Below are 16403 nucleotides of genomic sequence, written 5' to 3'. Positions count from 1 at the left end.
ATGTGCTTGATTTTGATTACAGATATAGACGAGTGCTTCTTTGAGCGGACGTGTGATCACACGTGCGTGAACTCCCCCGGTAGCTTTCAATGTCTGTGCAACAAAGGGTACACCATGTACGGACTGGCCCACTGTGGAGGTGAGAGCGGGCCGGGTTTAGGAGGCTGCACATACACACACATAGCTTATGTATGTACACCTGTGCACTGTAATGACATCCATTAAAAGCTATAGCATAAAGATATGCTTTGAGGACACTGTCATGTATGTTTAATACTGTGGTTATAACCGAGAGCTGTGTCGAATACAAGACTTTCTCTCTTCTTTGTCAGATATAAATGAATGTAGCATGAACAATGGCGGTTGTGAGCAGGGTTGTGAGAACACCCAGGGTGGATTTGAATGCTTCTGCAACCCCGGCCACAAGCTCCACTGGAACAAAAAGGACTGTATTGGTAAGTCAATGCCTCCTCTGCATGATAAGTTGCCCTGTTTTTTTTTTTTTTTTTCCAACTGTGAAGGATATATAACATTTTGGTGTGGGATAAAAACAGGAGATACTTTGAATTCTGTTCTCTTTTCTCATGTATGCTCACTCACTCGGTTTCTTGTGTGCACTTGTTAAATAATCAGAGCATCGCACTTCTGGCTCATCAAATATAATATTCCTCTTCCTCCTTTGCTCCTGCTCAACGTGTTCCTCTTTTTACCTTGGAGTTTTATTGTGGTTTCTATCTAGAGGCAGAGGGTTTCCCGGCTTCGAAACCCACGTCTAAGCCTACATTGAACTGTAGCAAGCAGGAGGGAGGCGACCGCTGCTTCCTGACGTGCCAGTCCCAAGTTCACATCAGCAGCGGTGAGTTGGATCAAGTCTACCCATACAATGGAATCTCTCTGACCTATCCTGCTACGATAAGGATGGACATTACTCCCCAAACATTGTCCACAATACCGTGGAACCTCGGTTAGCGTAATATACGCGACTTGTCGTGTTATTAATACACTGCATGAGTCCAACCGTCACCTATGACAACATCAGCAGTTGACTGTGTAGTTCTTTGCTAACTAAAACAGTTAGTTATTCATTTGTTCCTTTCATTCATCATTTATATGTATTTGTATGCATTTGGTGTTGCTTTCTACGCTTTGTGTTAACATGTTTTGGTGTCTGCAACAGATTCATGGGATTTGCATTATTTCTAAGAGGAAAAAAATGTCTCGGTTAGAGCATGTTTCAGTTAGAGTTGGACCGTCTGGAATACATAAATAATGCTAATCAAGACTGCGCTGTGGTGTATTTTAATTTTCCTTCTTCTGACATTAGGGATTTGCATTATTTCTTAGAGGAAAAAAATGTCTTGGTTAGAGCATGTTTCAGTTAGAGTCGGACCTCCTGGAATATTAATGATGCAAACCAAGACATTGCTGTATTGTATTCTACTTTTCTGTGTTCTGACATTAGAGATTTGCATTGTTTCTTAGAGGCAAAAAATGTCTTGGTTAGAGCATGTTTCAGTTAGAGTCAGACCTTCTGGAATACATTAATGATGCTAACCAAGACTTTGCTGTATTGTATTCTACTTTTCTAGGTTCCGACATTAAGGATTTGCATTGTTTCTTAGAGGAAAAAATGTTTTGGTTAGAGCATGTTTCAGTTACAGTCGGACCTTCTGGAATACATTAATGATGCTAACCAAGACTCCGCTGTAGTGTGTTCTAATTTTCTGTGTTCTGACATTAGGGATTTGCATTGTTTCTTAGAGGAAAAAAATGTCTTGGTTAGAGTATGTTTCAGTTAGAGTCGGACCTTCTGGAATACATTAATGATGCTAACCAAGACACCGCTATATTGTATTCTACTTTTCTATGTGCTGACATTAAGGATTCGCATTGCTCCTTAGAGGAAAAAACGTCTTGGTTAGAGCACGTTTCAGTTAGAGTCCGACCTTCTGGAATAGATTAATGACACTAACCAAAGCTCCGCTGTATTGTATTCTACTTTCTCGTGTTCTGACATTTCTCCTACTTTTTTTACTGAACTGTGAACAACTTGTCAGACACTTCTTGCATGTTTTTAACATTGACAACCATTCAAAAGGATTCATCATTTACAACCTCCACACATTAAATCTGTCTCTGCTGACATATTAACTAATTTAACTCAGCGAAACCTCACTCTAACATAATATTCAACACTATATTGACAAAATCATTGCTACAAGTGGCTATTACACCAACAGCAATTGGAAATGAAAGAAATAAGGAGTTGCTCCATCCTTTTTCCAGCTATAAGAGCTTCCACTCTTCTGGGGAGACTTCCTGCACGATGTTGGAGTGTCTTTTTTATGTAGAAGAACATTTGTTTTTGCTTTGTATACTGGGAATAAAAGAAGACTTTCCACAAACCATTCATACAACATCGTCCAAAAGATGAATAATTAAAATGTAGAGGGAACAATGATGTGCTGTTTCACTGATTAATTGATGAAGAGCTGTATCCGAATTATTAGTGTTCATAGTTTTTCAATTGCAGCTATTGTGGTGACTGTGTGCTTGGAAATGATTGTAAACACCATTAGTCTGCTACATTATAATGAGACAATGTGACGTCAAGATGCAGTGTACTTACAAAACAGCCTGCCCAGTCTTGAACATGATTAAAATATACAAACAGCAACACAATTAGTCAGTACGCTGTTGTTCAAATAGTCTTCACAGAGAGATGTGTCGTGTTCCTACATGCTGCTTGTTTGCTTTTGTGGCCCTAACTTTTTTGTGTGGCGGTCGGCGTGTCGCGGCCTCTTGTGTGTGTTTTTTAGGTACGGAGGATTCCTACACCGTGACCTGTGGAATGCCTCTACCTTGCTTGGCTGACACACAAAAGAACAACAGTGGCTCACATTGCTTGGGCAAGTACAAAACAATCTCTGATTCAAATGGCGATTCTCGTCACCAATGTTTTCACTGGATGTTTATGTGGATCAAAATGACAGCATCTTGTTTACTGCGCAGGTTCAGAGATGTCCGGTGTTCCTCGTATTAAGACCACAGCAACGTTCAAGTCGGGGACGACAAAGTGTAACTTAAAAAGAAGTCAGGAGCGACTCAAAGAGGGCTTGAACTCGGCACGCTCAGGTATACAGCTTGCAACAACCCAACAACCTCCCCAATTGTTGTTTTTTATTATACCTTTTATTTAACTAGATACACCTCACTCATATTAAAAGTCTAAGTAGGTTATCAGTTTCCTAATAAGGAATAAAAAGGCTAAACGTGTATAACTGATGTGAATAGAATTTATTTAGATATCTTATTGGTGACTCCAAATTGTCCATAGGTATGAATGTGAGTGTGAATGGTTGTTTGTCTATATGTGCCCTGTGATTGGCTGGTGACCAGTCCAGGGTGTACCCCGCCTCTCGCCCGAAGACGGCTGGGATAGGCTCCAGCACACCTACAGAAAATGGATAGATGGGATCTTATTCAGTAACAAAGAATAAGTGAATAAATGGAATGGAGCCTATATAGGGATATAGGTTGACTGAAACAGTGTATAGTAATAATAATAACACTAATAATGATGATTATTATATTTGACAGTACTTTTCAATATTATTTTGACATTTAAAAATGTGATTGTGTTATTGTTTTTTTTTGTAATTTTTACACCTAACACTTTTGCACAGAATAACATATTGCATAATGAAAATGATTATGATAAATGATATTTTAAAGATACAAAAAGTACTCCAATCATTTCAAAACCTCCAAGGCATGAAACAATGCTTCATATACTGTAAGTAGGTTACACCAAGAAGCGGTTCTATTTTGTAAGCCATCATCTCCAGAAGATCAAGCAGACATGATAGCTGCTTCAAAACAAACCCCCAAGCCAGATGCAAATGTGAAAGAAATGTGTGGGCCAAGTCATGTGGTTTGTTTGGATTGTCTCCGTGCATCACTTTGTCTGCCAGTGACAGACAGGAATGGAATTAGCAAAGGAATTCTTTACGGTCCACTTGGAGCTCAGCCGTAAATCAAATTAAGTATGAATATTTTGTATCTTGTAGAGGGCTTCCGTGCGGTACTAAATCTATCATAGTTTTACGACATAATGGCAGCAATGACATCCTATTCTATCTCTATTTCCATCCCATTGAGTGATGGTTTTGCAATTGATGTTCCAAATGTTCACAGACAGCAGGTTCCTCTTCACGGAAAACGTCCAGTTCAGCTACGTGAGCTTGCGTTGCACCTCGTCGGCGCAGCGAGGACGCAGCCGCCATGGCAGGAAAGCAGCCGACGAAGACAGCTCGTCCATCACCGCCGAGTTTGAGCTGGATGTGAACCTAGAGGAGGTAACAGGTTGGTCTCTGCCTGCCTGCCTGCCTGCCTGCCCGCCTGCAGCCTTTGCTTCTTCATCTCCTCCTTTTTGCTGCTGTCTGTCACAACCCCAAACTGTTAAAGTATCTCCTGTTTTGACTGTGCTGTGATGGTGGTGGGCTGTCATTCTGGTGTTTGTCCACACGCATGTCCATATTTGCATGTAAACCCTACGAGACACCAGTGCACATGTATCACACACAAAGGTGGCACCTTTCCTCCCCTTCCTGGAGACAGTTGTGGTATCTAGTTCTTCTCTCAGCAGAGAGCTGTGACCTCAACTGTGTGCGACGGCGCTCTGAGAAGAGGCTGAGGAAGACCATCCGCACGCTGAGGAAGTCCATCAACCGGGAACAGTTCCACCTTCATTTTGCAGGCTCGGACTACGAGCTGGCGAAGAATTTAGCTCAACCTGCTGCTGAAACGCCTGGACACTGTGCCACAGGACAGGTGCTGGTGGGCAGGAGGTGTGGTGAGTTTGCTTTTTTTTTTATTTATCAGAACTGCAATCTCTCGTGTCTCCAGACATCTTCAGTCACTAAAGAGTTAGTGGTTAGGAGTTTCAAATAGACAGATATTCATTAACTTGTCTTTCACTTATTCTTCTTGCATGGGTTCTAAATGTAAACACTTGGCAGTCATGTGGCTCAAATCTCACTCCGCAAAATCAGTCCACAAATCAATGGATGACTTCACTTGATGAAAATCATTAATGTATATCCCCCATACACCTCACATTTGACACATTCCTACCTCAACCTGAAACAACCTACACATATAACATCACCAGAGCACCTGAATTAATGAAACCCTACAAAATATGTCTGTTGCTTCTTTGACTCAAATATCTCCAGCGTACTTTTCTGTTTATATTCATCTTCTCAGGTTTTGTCCACTTCTCAACATATTTAGGAACATATTTATTAGATGCGCTTTGATACTTCTTGTGTATAGGGAGAGGTGAGATACAATTTCATGAGGCTGTAATTTGTTGTGTTGTTACGGAACTTGACAATGGTCAAAATGATTAGGTGGTCGAGTGGTTAGCGCGCAGACCTCACAGCTAGGAGACCAGGGTTCAATTCCACCCTCGGCCATCTCTGTGTGGAGTTTGCATGTTCTCCCCGTGCATGCATGAGTTTTCTCCGGTTTCCTCCCACATTCCAAACAAAACATGCTAGGTTAATTGGCTACTCCAAATTGTCCATAGGTATGAATGTGAGTGTGAATGGTTGTTTGTCTATATGTGCCCTGTGATTGGCTGGCGACCAGTCCAGGGTGTACCCTGCCTCTCGCCCGAAGACAGCTGGGATAGGCTCCAGCACCCCCACGACCCTCATGAGGAAAAGCGGTAGAAAATGAATGAATGAATGAATGAATGTATCAGATTACAATTGAATGCATCACATAATCAGTTCACAGTTCCACATGTCCAAAAGGAGTAGGAAGAAGCAAAGCTTATTAAATCCTACCCCTCCATCTGGTACTTTTACAATCAGTAACTGTTACATTTGTTCACTTCCTGCTTTCCTAATATAGTTTAAGTTTTTTTTTTGTTTTGTTTTGTTTTTATGTCCCGTACCGAAGTACGAGGTGATATGACCATACAATGACATAATGGGTACCATAGTAAGTGTCAATATAGTGATATATATAGCACATCATGACTGGTTCAAGACTCTTCATCCTTGTATTTAGCAAACATCAACTGCTTGTATTGTTTCTTGAATTGGCTCATCGTTGTGCATTGTTTGAGGGTCTTACTCAATCCATTCCATAGTTTGATTCCACATACTGTTTTTTAACGTAGTCCTAGCATATAAGTGTTTTAAATTTAGTTCTATATATTATATTTGTTTTAGTGTACATGATATAAAGCCTGATGTTTTCTTAAGCTTCCAGTGAGTTCCATAACTATGCTTGTATATCAACATGAAGCAGTCATGGCAGGCCATGGCAGGGATGTAGACATGTCATTTGGGAGAAAAGAGGTGGTAGTGGTGGATAGTAGATGGCGGTGGGGTGACTGAAAGGCATTCTTAACCTCCAGCTTTTTAAAGCAGCTATATTTTTCCCTCCTCCACCCCCCACCTCCCCAGCTCTGGCTTAGCTCTGCAGTGTGGTCCTTTTCAGTTTGCCCACTCCATTGAAAAGCCCATTTGGGGCTGAGAGGAGCTCCACAACGCAGCCTCCAGTGCATTTGCAGAAACGTGCTTTTCACTTCCTTTCCGCTGGCTCTGCGGTGCACTCGCCTTCATTTGTATTCATGGGCTGGTTCTCTCTCTTTAGTCTGCTTTAGTCATTCTCACTTTTCATTAGAATGACTGGCATGTAAAAAAAAGGTTCGCTATTAAATACAAAATAGGCGCAGTTCTTCCATGTTTGTTTTAAAACGTTTAGGAAGTACTGTTGATTCAAGCTGGCAGTTTGAGTGTTTTGTGTCGCCCCCTCCTTGCACCCCGCTTTCTGCATCCAAAGTGCCCCCCAGCTGGGGCCACTTTGCATGACCCCCAGCCACTAAACTGCTAAAGAGAATTGACTTCAGCCACACCATGGGAATCAATTAGCATCAGCTGTTTGGGCCCGGGCTTGATGGGCGCGAGCAGCGATTGGGCCAAGCAGAATGGGGGGATTCAGAAAGCTGACCCCTTTTATTGGGTTCAGCTCCTTACCACTGTGATACCCGAGTGTTTTCCTATGTCATCAAGTAGGCAAAGACTGAGGGCTTGAATAGAGGTGAAAGGTCTTTTAAACCTCTTTGGGGCCATCAATTGGAGGACTCTATAGAAGCGGTCTTTGCATTTGAAAAGCTTCAAGGTTTTTTTTCCTTTCTTTCCTTCTCACTCTGTCTCTTCTCTCACTGCTTCCCTCTGTCAAATAAAAGCTGTTAGCGGACAATGCTATGATGGCTCCTCATGCTCTTTCAGAGTAAACAATGGGCCTCCCAAAAATTAAACCGCTCTTCAGAGAATTATATTTTCTTTTCTTTCGCCACAAAATTGAACAATTTGCTGAGTCGCGCATAATGAATTCCTTCCACTTTTAGCGTCCGAAGCCTATTCGAGCCCTAACAGCGGACTTTCATTGATTTCTTTTCTCAAGTCAAGTTCTTAAGACTATTAGACAGTCATTCCTAAATGAATTACAGGCAGGGTTCTGAATGGGAGGAACCCAGCGTCCCTTTAATTAAGCTTTAAGAGATAAGAGAGAAACACTCTCTTTGATTTGCTTGTGTTTGCTTTCTTTCTTTTTTCTTTTTTCTTTTCTTTTTAAGACGGCATTAATAGTAGTTAGGCGACGCACAGCAGCCGTTCTCCATCAAGTGGTAGGAGGTGTCAGAGGCAGCTGTGGAGAGAGGCTCGTCGCTCTTTTGTCTGGCTGGTTTCTAAACCAATGCATGAGGCAGTAGGTTTGCACAGGCTTTTAACGGCACATTTATACACTTTTATGTGGCCTGGACAGTTGTTTACTGGATGTGTTGAGGTTTCTTGCGTCACTTGTTGTTACCTAATGTGAAGGAGAGCATGCATATACCTTGACATGGTGTGTTCATGTGTAAGATCACGCAGGACGTATGTTGAGCTTAGTCGGTTTTGCTCTAGTAGATTAGAGGTGGCAATTAGATCAGCAATGTGTATGAAACAGCCTTAGCATGTTGTTATGGCAACCTATTCTACATGATTGTATTTTTTTTAAAGTGAAAAACATAACTACATCTCTTACTGTTTCAAATAATACGAAAAAAATTTGATTTTTTTTTGTTATTATTATGTTATTTACTGGGCGGCACGGCGGTCTAGTGGTTAGCGCGCAGACCTCACAGCTAGGAGACCAGGGTTCAATTCCACCCTAGGCCATCTCTGTGTGGAGTTTGCATGTTCTCCCTGTGCATGCGTGGGTTTTCTCCGGGTACTCCGGTTTCCTCCCACATTCCAAAAAACATGCTAGGTTAATTGACGAATCCAAATTGTCCGTAGGTATGAATGTGAGTGTGAATGGTTCTTTGTCTATATGTGACCTGTGATTGGCTTTCGACTAGTCCAGGGTGTACCATAGACAGCTGGGATAGGCTCCAGCATCCCCCGCGACCCTTGTGAGGAAAAAGCGGTAGAAAATGAATGAATGAATGTTATTTACTAGGCTCATAATTAGACCATAATTAATTCAAGACCATCATTCCAATTAGGTTTTACTATAACAGAAGTAATGCTGACTGAATGTTTGAGACAGTACAAATAGTGTACTGAAATAATACTAAATTGTGTAAGATATGAAATCTATTTGAGTGAATGAGGCAGACATGACAGTTGCAAGTAGTTTTGTGACTCAGAACGGGATTCATTCAATTCCCTGCTTGTTGTTGTGGTTTTATTTGTGTATTGTTTAGTGGTGTGTCAAATAATACTCAAAGAAATAAACCAAAGTATGTTAGAAATAGTTTTCCACTATTGCATTGTTGATGATAGTGCTTTGTATTATTTAGATTTGTGCAGGTGTACCTTATGTTGTGCATTCTGTCTGTAAATGTATTGTGTGCATACTGTACAAATGGGTAGTAGTTATCCATGCAGTTTTATCTGTGGGACACTCCTTAGGATAAGATTATTTAAAAAGTGATTTCCTCTTTCACTCATGGTGCAAAAGTCTACCTAGTTTCATAAAGGTTTCGTCATTTAATACTTATTATGACTTTCTCTTAAATAATCTGCAATTATCATACTGTACTTTTGTGAAATCTTCCGAGATTCCCAGCATGATTCAAAGACATCTTTGTTGAGTGCCAGGTCCTGTTTGACTCCCGCTGATGAAGTCTGGCTTGCTTTAATTTTATGTTCTTGTTACACACTTGAAGTGCTGTGTTTATGGTGTAAATCTGCAGTGTTGTCAGGCCCCGTTTGATTTGCGTGGCCGCAGGGCAACCGGGGTTTATTTGTTGTCTGGCTCCCCCTCTCATGGGTCTTGTGGCGGGGCGTCCTAATGACACGCCACTCATTGATCTGTGTCTTTAAATGGCCGTTAATTACAAGTGCAGACAACATTAAGCTTTGGGTCTCCTAATTCTTTGTTTTGGTTTTGTGAGGAAACAACTCTCATACAGCAGCTTTGGTACATACTGTAATCACAGAGATGCCACATTACAGGGCTATTTTTATCTAGGGAGTGTGCATGTTTTGTCCTCAATAGACAAAACACTCACCTTCCACAGACTTGTGGAATAAACACAAGCATGGCAATGCCTTGCAGGAACAATGTAACCTTTATTTATTGAGTGCTCCTGCAGGTTTTTCACCGGTGTGATAAATGCCAATGTCCCCCCACCCCCCAACCCCCCACCTGTCCAATAGTAAGCTGCAATGTTGGCACATACTACGATGGCGACCAGGGGAGGTGTGTACTGTGTCCACCTGGTTCCTATCAGGATGAAGAGGGACAGATGTCCTGTGAGGTCTGCCCTGGACCTGAAGGAAGAGAGGTCGCCAAAGTGTCCGGGGCTCGGAACATCTCGGAGTGTGGAGGTAAATATAAATAAAAGAAGTGGCTGTCTCAAATGGATTGTTTAAAATGTAGGTACTTTGGCATTACATTTACAGTATGTGACATTTGCTGAAGAAGAACAGTAGTAACCTATTTTGATGGTTATTATGGTTACCATTATGTCATTATATGGTTACATCACCTTATACTTGTGTATACTTGTGTATGTGTAAAAAAAAACACAAAAAAATCATACCAAGAAGGCAGGAATTGAACAAATGTAACAGTTCCAGATTAAAAGTAATAGATGGAGGGGTAAGATTTAATAAGCTTTGCTTCTTCCTACTCCTTTTGGACATGTGGAACTGTGAATTGATTATGTGATGCATTCCATTGTAACCTGATGCACATTCTAATGAAATGAAACCATTACCAAAATCAAGTAAAATAAAAAAAGTGCAGTCTAAGCTGTATTAAAGTATAGTATCGTAAAGTTCAATGTAAAGTACAATATAGTGAAGTATAATTATTAAATGAAGTAAATTAGTAGTTCATCGAAAGGTCAAGCCTCATTTATTCATTTTATTTATACGTAGAGCTGCAACAATAAATCAATTAATCAATAGTTAATCATCACCCAATTAATCACTTAATTGTTTTTTATTTAAATATGTAAATGTCCCCAATTTCAGGCTCTCAAATGTGAATATTTAAAAATTTCATTCACACTTATCAGCTTTGACTTTGGAAAACAAGGATTTTGCTTTTCTTCTTATATGTTGTAGACCCAAACACTAACTGTGACCTAACACATTACTCCCTAAAGATTAATCAACTAAGAAAATGATTATGATTGTATTTTGTGTTTTGACAAGGATTTGTTATTATGGAACATTATTTTAATTGAATATACAAGTGGCAACCTGGTGTTTGTGCACTTAGCTTAGTTTGAATCTTCCATTTCCAAGGCAGAAATTAAGATGTTTTTAAAAAACTTATCAATAATTGAAATAATCAATTAATTATTAAAATAATATTTACTTTCAGGCCTAATCTTAATTGTCCTCTTGGGGTAAATGTATTTTTTGTAATTAAAAGTTTGCAAGTATAAGTTTGTGGTATAAACAATGGATGGAAGGAGGGAAGCTCGCAGCAAACAAACATATGTCATAATGATAAAAAATGAATATATTTAGTCTTTTTTCTATTTGTGCTACATTAAAATAACAAAAAATAGTTAGACAATTTGTACAGTTAATAGCCCCCAAATACATTTTGCAGCAGTATACGGTATTTAAGTTTACATTAAAAAACAGGCACCACACAATAGGCTGCTTGTAACTAACTTGTTCACGATAAGGAACCACACAAGATGCGATGGTGCCTTGATAACTCTGCTTTATCTAAGACCAAAAAAGCCAAGCTTACTGTAGATGTGAACTTGTCCTGGCTTTCAGAAGCGAATCAAAGCCACCATGTTTTGGTCTCCTCACCTGTCGTTATCGCACCAAGCATGTGGTATGATGCCATAGCTTAAATCCACATCTCCGCCTGACAGACTAAACAAGAAGATTTATCTGCACACTCCCAGTGGCGCCTACTTTGTATTAGTCACCCAGCAGATAAAGGTGTGATGGGATTGGACAATAAAACATGATGTTGCAACAGCTCACTTACAACAGAAACGATGCTAAGTCATGTCTTGTGTGTGTGTGCTCAGGTCAGTGCCCCCCGGGTCAGTACTCCCATGATGGCTTCACCCCATGCCTGCCGTGTCCGCTGGGCTCATACCAGCCGGAAGTGGGGCGCACCACCTGCTTCCTTTGTGGGGGTAACTTGGTCACCAAGCGCAGTGGAGCTATCACGTTTCAAGAGTGTGAGACCAAAGGTGTGCAAGCCTTACTTTTTTCTTGTTGGGTTGTATATAGGTGGTACGTCGGACATAATCCCATAGGAAATAATGAAACTGTTACTGTTGCCATCATTAAACCTTTATTGTTTATGAATCATATCATTTCATTCTACAAGAACCGCCTTAAAACCTGAAAGCATTGACAACATTCCCCATTATAGTCACTTCTGATATTCTCGTGTTCTTTTCTTAAGAACATTTGTTGAGGCAGCGCCTTCTTTGGAATAAGTGAAGCAAAATTAAAACACACACTGTGTTTTTTGAAGTAACACCGGGTGCGTTCTGCTGACATTTTATGCATGAGAGTGAATTGAGCTCAACATTAAAGAAATTATAGATTCAATTTGGAATTGTACCTCTTCAGATTCCACATTTCTTTGGGGTCCACTTCCTGTTCATGGTTATATCAAGCTATATTATTCTCTCCTTTATTGAACTAGGTTAAAAACTTACTGACATTAAAAATTTATTTTACAAGAGCGACCTGGACCAAGGTTTTATGTTAGGTAGCTATTCTTTTAAAGGTAATCCAAATCAATGTGTAAATTGTTGCGCTCAATTAGGGATGCTCTAATCTAAATATTTTGACTCGTGGGCCGCATTGAGTTAACAAAATCGTCTGGGGAGCCAGAACATATATTTAACACACACACACACTATTTTATGCTTATAATTTTCCTTGAATTATTTGTCTAATTTTATCTGTACTTTAAACACTTTAAGCACTTTAAACATCAGACCACATCAAACTATGTAATTTAATTTTACATTTTTTTTTTTTTTTTTACTAAATAGGACATCTGACTTGCAATTCATGTTGCCAGTTTGTACTATGTTAAAAGTTGAAATACTTACAAAGCAACTGGCGGGCCGAATTCTAACGCTTGGTGGGCCGCATGTGGTCTCCGGGCCGTAGTTTGCCCACCCCTGCTCTAATCAATTATTCACTGCTCAATATCGACCAATTACAAAACCCGATGAGCGTATTGACACACCCATATTGAGCCTACAATTAGACGCACTTTGTCTCGTGTTGCCATGAGAATCAAAACTCGTCTGGAAAACCTCATGGATTCAGTTTGCCAGCGTGTTTGATCACTCCCTTATCAAATGTGTCGCCGTTCGACTTTGTTTATACACTTTGCCTGGATGTCAGTGCCGACAGCTCGCTAGCTCACTAGCTAGAGTTATCCGCCTAGCTTCTAGTGTTTGGACTCACTCAAACAAGAGGACATTTAGATGTCTTCAGTGACTTAACGTTTGTTTTTGTCCTTGCAGTTCAGTGCTCTCCAGGCCATTACTACAACACGACAACACACCGCTGCATCCGCTGCCCCATGGGCACGTTTCAGGTGGAGTTTGGTCAGAACTACTGTGTCGCCTGCCCTGGAAACACCACCACCGATTTTGACGGCTCCACAAACATCATGCAGTGCAAAAGTATGTTTGGACACCATTGCTCATTGGTCATTAGTCATTAGACAAAGCTGTGTTTATAGCTGTGTTGTTTCACAGACCGACAGTGTGGAGGGGAGCTTGGCGATTTCACCGGCTACATTGAGTCCCCCAATTATCCCGGGAATTATCCGGCCAACGTGGAGTGCACCTGGACCATCAACCCGCCGCCCAAGCGCAGGATTCTTATTGTGGTGCCTGAGATCTTCCTGCCAATTGAGGATGAGTGTGGAGATTACTTAGTCATGAGGAAAAGCTGTGAGTGTCAATCAGCAATATGTTCATCATACTCTCAACTTTTGAGAGTATTATAGTCTGCTGTGATGTACCGGATTGCAATCTCAATACTCATCAATTAATATTATCTTATATTTTCCGCTTTAATTTTACAGCTCTTTCCAACTCTGTGACCACCTACGAAACATGTCAGACTTACGAGCGTCCCATCGCCTTCACCTCCCGCTCCAAGAGGTTGTGGATCCAATTCCGATCCAATGAGGGGAACAGTGGGAAAGGCTTCCAGGTTCCTTATGTTACATATGATGGTAAGCAGACACACACACAAAAAATATGATTTCTTGTCCCATTAATTTTATGTTGTCTAGTCTATATGTATGCTAATTTTTCTTGTTACACTCAGATGCTTTTAATGGACTTTTATTTCAGAGGACTACCAGGAGTTGATAGAGGACATAGTGAGAGACGGGAGGTTATACGCTTCAGAGAATCACCAAGAGATTCTAAAGGTATGACTTCATACTTTCTGAAAGAACATTAATAGTGTTTTTTTTGCCTGAAAATACCACTAATCACTGGGTAATTTGTTCATAACACCAATGAAAAGGAAAATGTGGTGCAAATGTTGCCTTATATAAAAATAACATTTAGCTTTATTGTGTTTGAATAAGTGTGTACTGCCCTCTTTTGGAAGCGAGCAGAATTACAGGCTCCAGCTGATAACTGCATTGTTTGTGATAATAGATGCTTGCCACTAATGTTTTGGTGTTGCACCTTTTAAAACCAGTTCCTATTACTACGCAATAATCTACCATAAGGAACATACTGGGGTAAAATTATATTCATATGTAAGTAGAATAAAGAGTGAATGTTTTGCTTTCTTCTACTTTAGTGCATATTTCATTCTTCATGACTATGTTGGTCTACATTGTTGGTCGCATTGGGTGACATAGATTGCTGTTAGTTATTATTCAAGTTTAGCTTTTGGCAATCTTGAGTGTTATTCACATGAGGATGAAAACATTCATGCATATCTGCCTCCCTGCAAACCACAAGAACAAGTATGTTTTACTTTGGTCCAGCACCAAACCTCTGCCTTCTCCTGAGGCCGACCACAAATTCATGATGAAGTAGTCTGTACTTCTTCCATGAAACCAATATTTTAGCTTTACACTGTTACCCAACCACAACATTGAAGGGACACATACTCAATCCATCAATTTTCTATGCTGCTTATGCTCACTACGGTTGTATGCTGGAGCCTATCCCAGCTGACTTTGGTGGAGAGGCGGGGTACATCCTGGACTGGGCGCCTACTCAATCTAATGACATCCAATCCAAAAAGCTGCATCAAAAATGGGCATTTTATTGGAACCATCATTCAATTTATCATTATATTTACCATTCATTCATTCATTCATATAGACAAACAACCATTCACACTCACATTCATAACTATGGACAATTTGGAGTCGCCAATTAACCTAGCATGTTTTTGGAATGTGGGAGGAAACCGGAGTACCCGGAGAAAACCCACGCATGTACGGGGAGAACATGCAAACTCCACACAGAGATGGCCGAGGGTGGAATTGAACCCTTGTCTCCTAGCTGTGAGGTCTGCGCGCTAACCACTCAACCGCTGTGCCACCTATATTTACCATATCATACTATTTTTTTTAACATAAAATAAGTCCCAAAGGATAGTATATCAGCCTTGATGCTGTACTTTAGACTGCTTTTAGTTAGTCGTACTGGCTTTAATGTCTGTAGCTTTAATGCTAATGAGCCGACAGATGGTGTGGCTCCAAGAAATGCTACTCCCCACCTTATCCACTTTTTATATATACAGCAGAGCCCTGCTTAGTCGGTTTGGCGTTTGCGACCCCACATCTTCAAGATTGACTTTTCCCTGCTTTAAATTGTAAACAATTGTTTTGTGACTGGAATAGAAAGTGGTTTGATGCCGTTATCTACCGGGGAAACAGAGTGCTGCAGCTGTGAACCCAGCAGAGGGCAGTCTCACTAGTCAGTTATCTCACAATTTTCCAGCAAGTAGATGCTTTGACAAGATGTGGTGTCGTGTAACTGCACATTTTGTGAGTACAATACAGTTGACTGCATGCCTATAATTGTTTGTTCATCTGTAAAACTGAATTTGAAATGCATTTACTAACTGTGAAAAGCATATTATAGGGCAGGGGCTCTTATTTATAGTATTTCTCCAAGAAGCAGAATCGGTCTCTGCAGACAATGAGGGCTGGGTGGTATTGTTAAAAAAAATGGCATGACCACGGTTGGTCTCATATACTGTACATGCCGATTCAGACCATCTCAATAAAACTCAATGGGTGACATGCTGGGCATGCAAGAAATGTGATGTTTTCACCTTCCAGGAATTGTGTACAGATACTTGCAACATGGGGCAATGCATTGTCATGCCTCATCATATGGTGACGGATGGCATGAGAATGGGCCTCAGGATTTCCTCATGGAATTGCTGTGTATTCAAAATACCATCAATAAAATGCACCTCAGTTAACTTATGCCTGCCCATTCCATAACCCCACCGCCACCACGGGTCACTCCATCTATATTGTTGACATCCACAAACCACTCACCCACACATATGTGTCATATACGCAGTCTGCGTTCTACATGAAAACCAGGATTTACACTCAAGTCACTTAAAACAACAACAAACGGCAGTCAAGTTGAGACCCCACCATTGAGAATGACAAGCATACATGCAGATAAGCTTTGACATTTTGTGCAGAAATTATTTGGTTATGCAAAGTGATTGTTGCTGCAATCTTGGAGGCAAAGATGCTAGCTGTGGAGGTCCTGGGCTGGTGTGGGTACACGTGGTCTGCGGTTGTGAGGCCGCTTGAGTGTACTGCCAAATTCTCTGAAATCCCTTTGGAAACAGTTTGTGTTAGAGAAA

The 16403-nt window shown here is 40.6% G+C and overlaps 1 protein-coding gene across 5 annotated transcripts in view; it reads left to right on the top strand.

Annotated features, from left to right (window-relative positions):
- Positions 1-16403, top strand: part of scube2 (signal peptide, CUB domain, EGF-like 2) — a 30437-nt gene that overhangs the window by 12279 nt on the left and 1755 nt on the right. For 2 of the 5 annotated variants that reach the window (XM_058088437.1, XM_058088436.1), the window contains exons 10-22: positions 23-139; positions 333-455; positions 740-856; positions 2820-2909; positions 3013-3135; positions 4198-4365; positions 4646-4855; positions 9729-9899; positions 11579-11746; positions 13049-13210; positions 13286-13483; positions 13618-13770; positions 13892-13971. In XM_058088437.1, the coding sequence (XP_057944420.1) occupies positions 23-139; positions 333-455; positions 740-856; positions 2820-2909; positions 3013-3135; positions 4198-4365; positions 4646-4855; positions 9729-9899; positions 11579-11746; positions 13049-13210; positions 13286-13483; positions 13618-13770; positions 13892-13971 (1880 nt within the window). The remainder of the gene's footprint in view (positions 1-22; positions 140-332; positions 456-739; positions 857-2819; positions 2910-3012; positions 3136-4197; positions 4366-4645; positions 4856-9728; positions 9900-11578; positions 11747-13048; positions 13211-13285; positions 13484-13617; positions 13771-13891; positions 13972-16403) is intronic. The other 3 variants (XM_058088438.1, XM_058088440.1, XM_058088439.1) reach the window with 3 other exon arrangements.

The sequence above is a fragment of the Doryrhamphus excisus genome, chromosome 12 (genome assembly GCF_030265055.1).
Source record: "Doryrhamphus excisus isolate RoL2022-K1 chromosome 12, RoL_Dexc_1.0, whole genome shotgun sequence".
Classification (NCBI taxonomy): Eukaryota; Metazoa; Chordata; class Actinopteri; order Syngnathiformes; family Syngnathidae; genus Doryrhamphus; species Doryrhamphus excisus.
The sequence above is the reverse complement of the archived record's forward strand: the minus strand, read 5'-3'. Positions and strand labels throughout refer to the sequence as shown.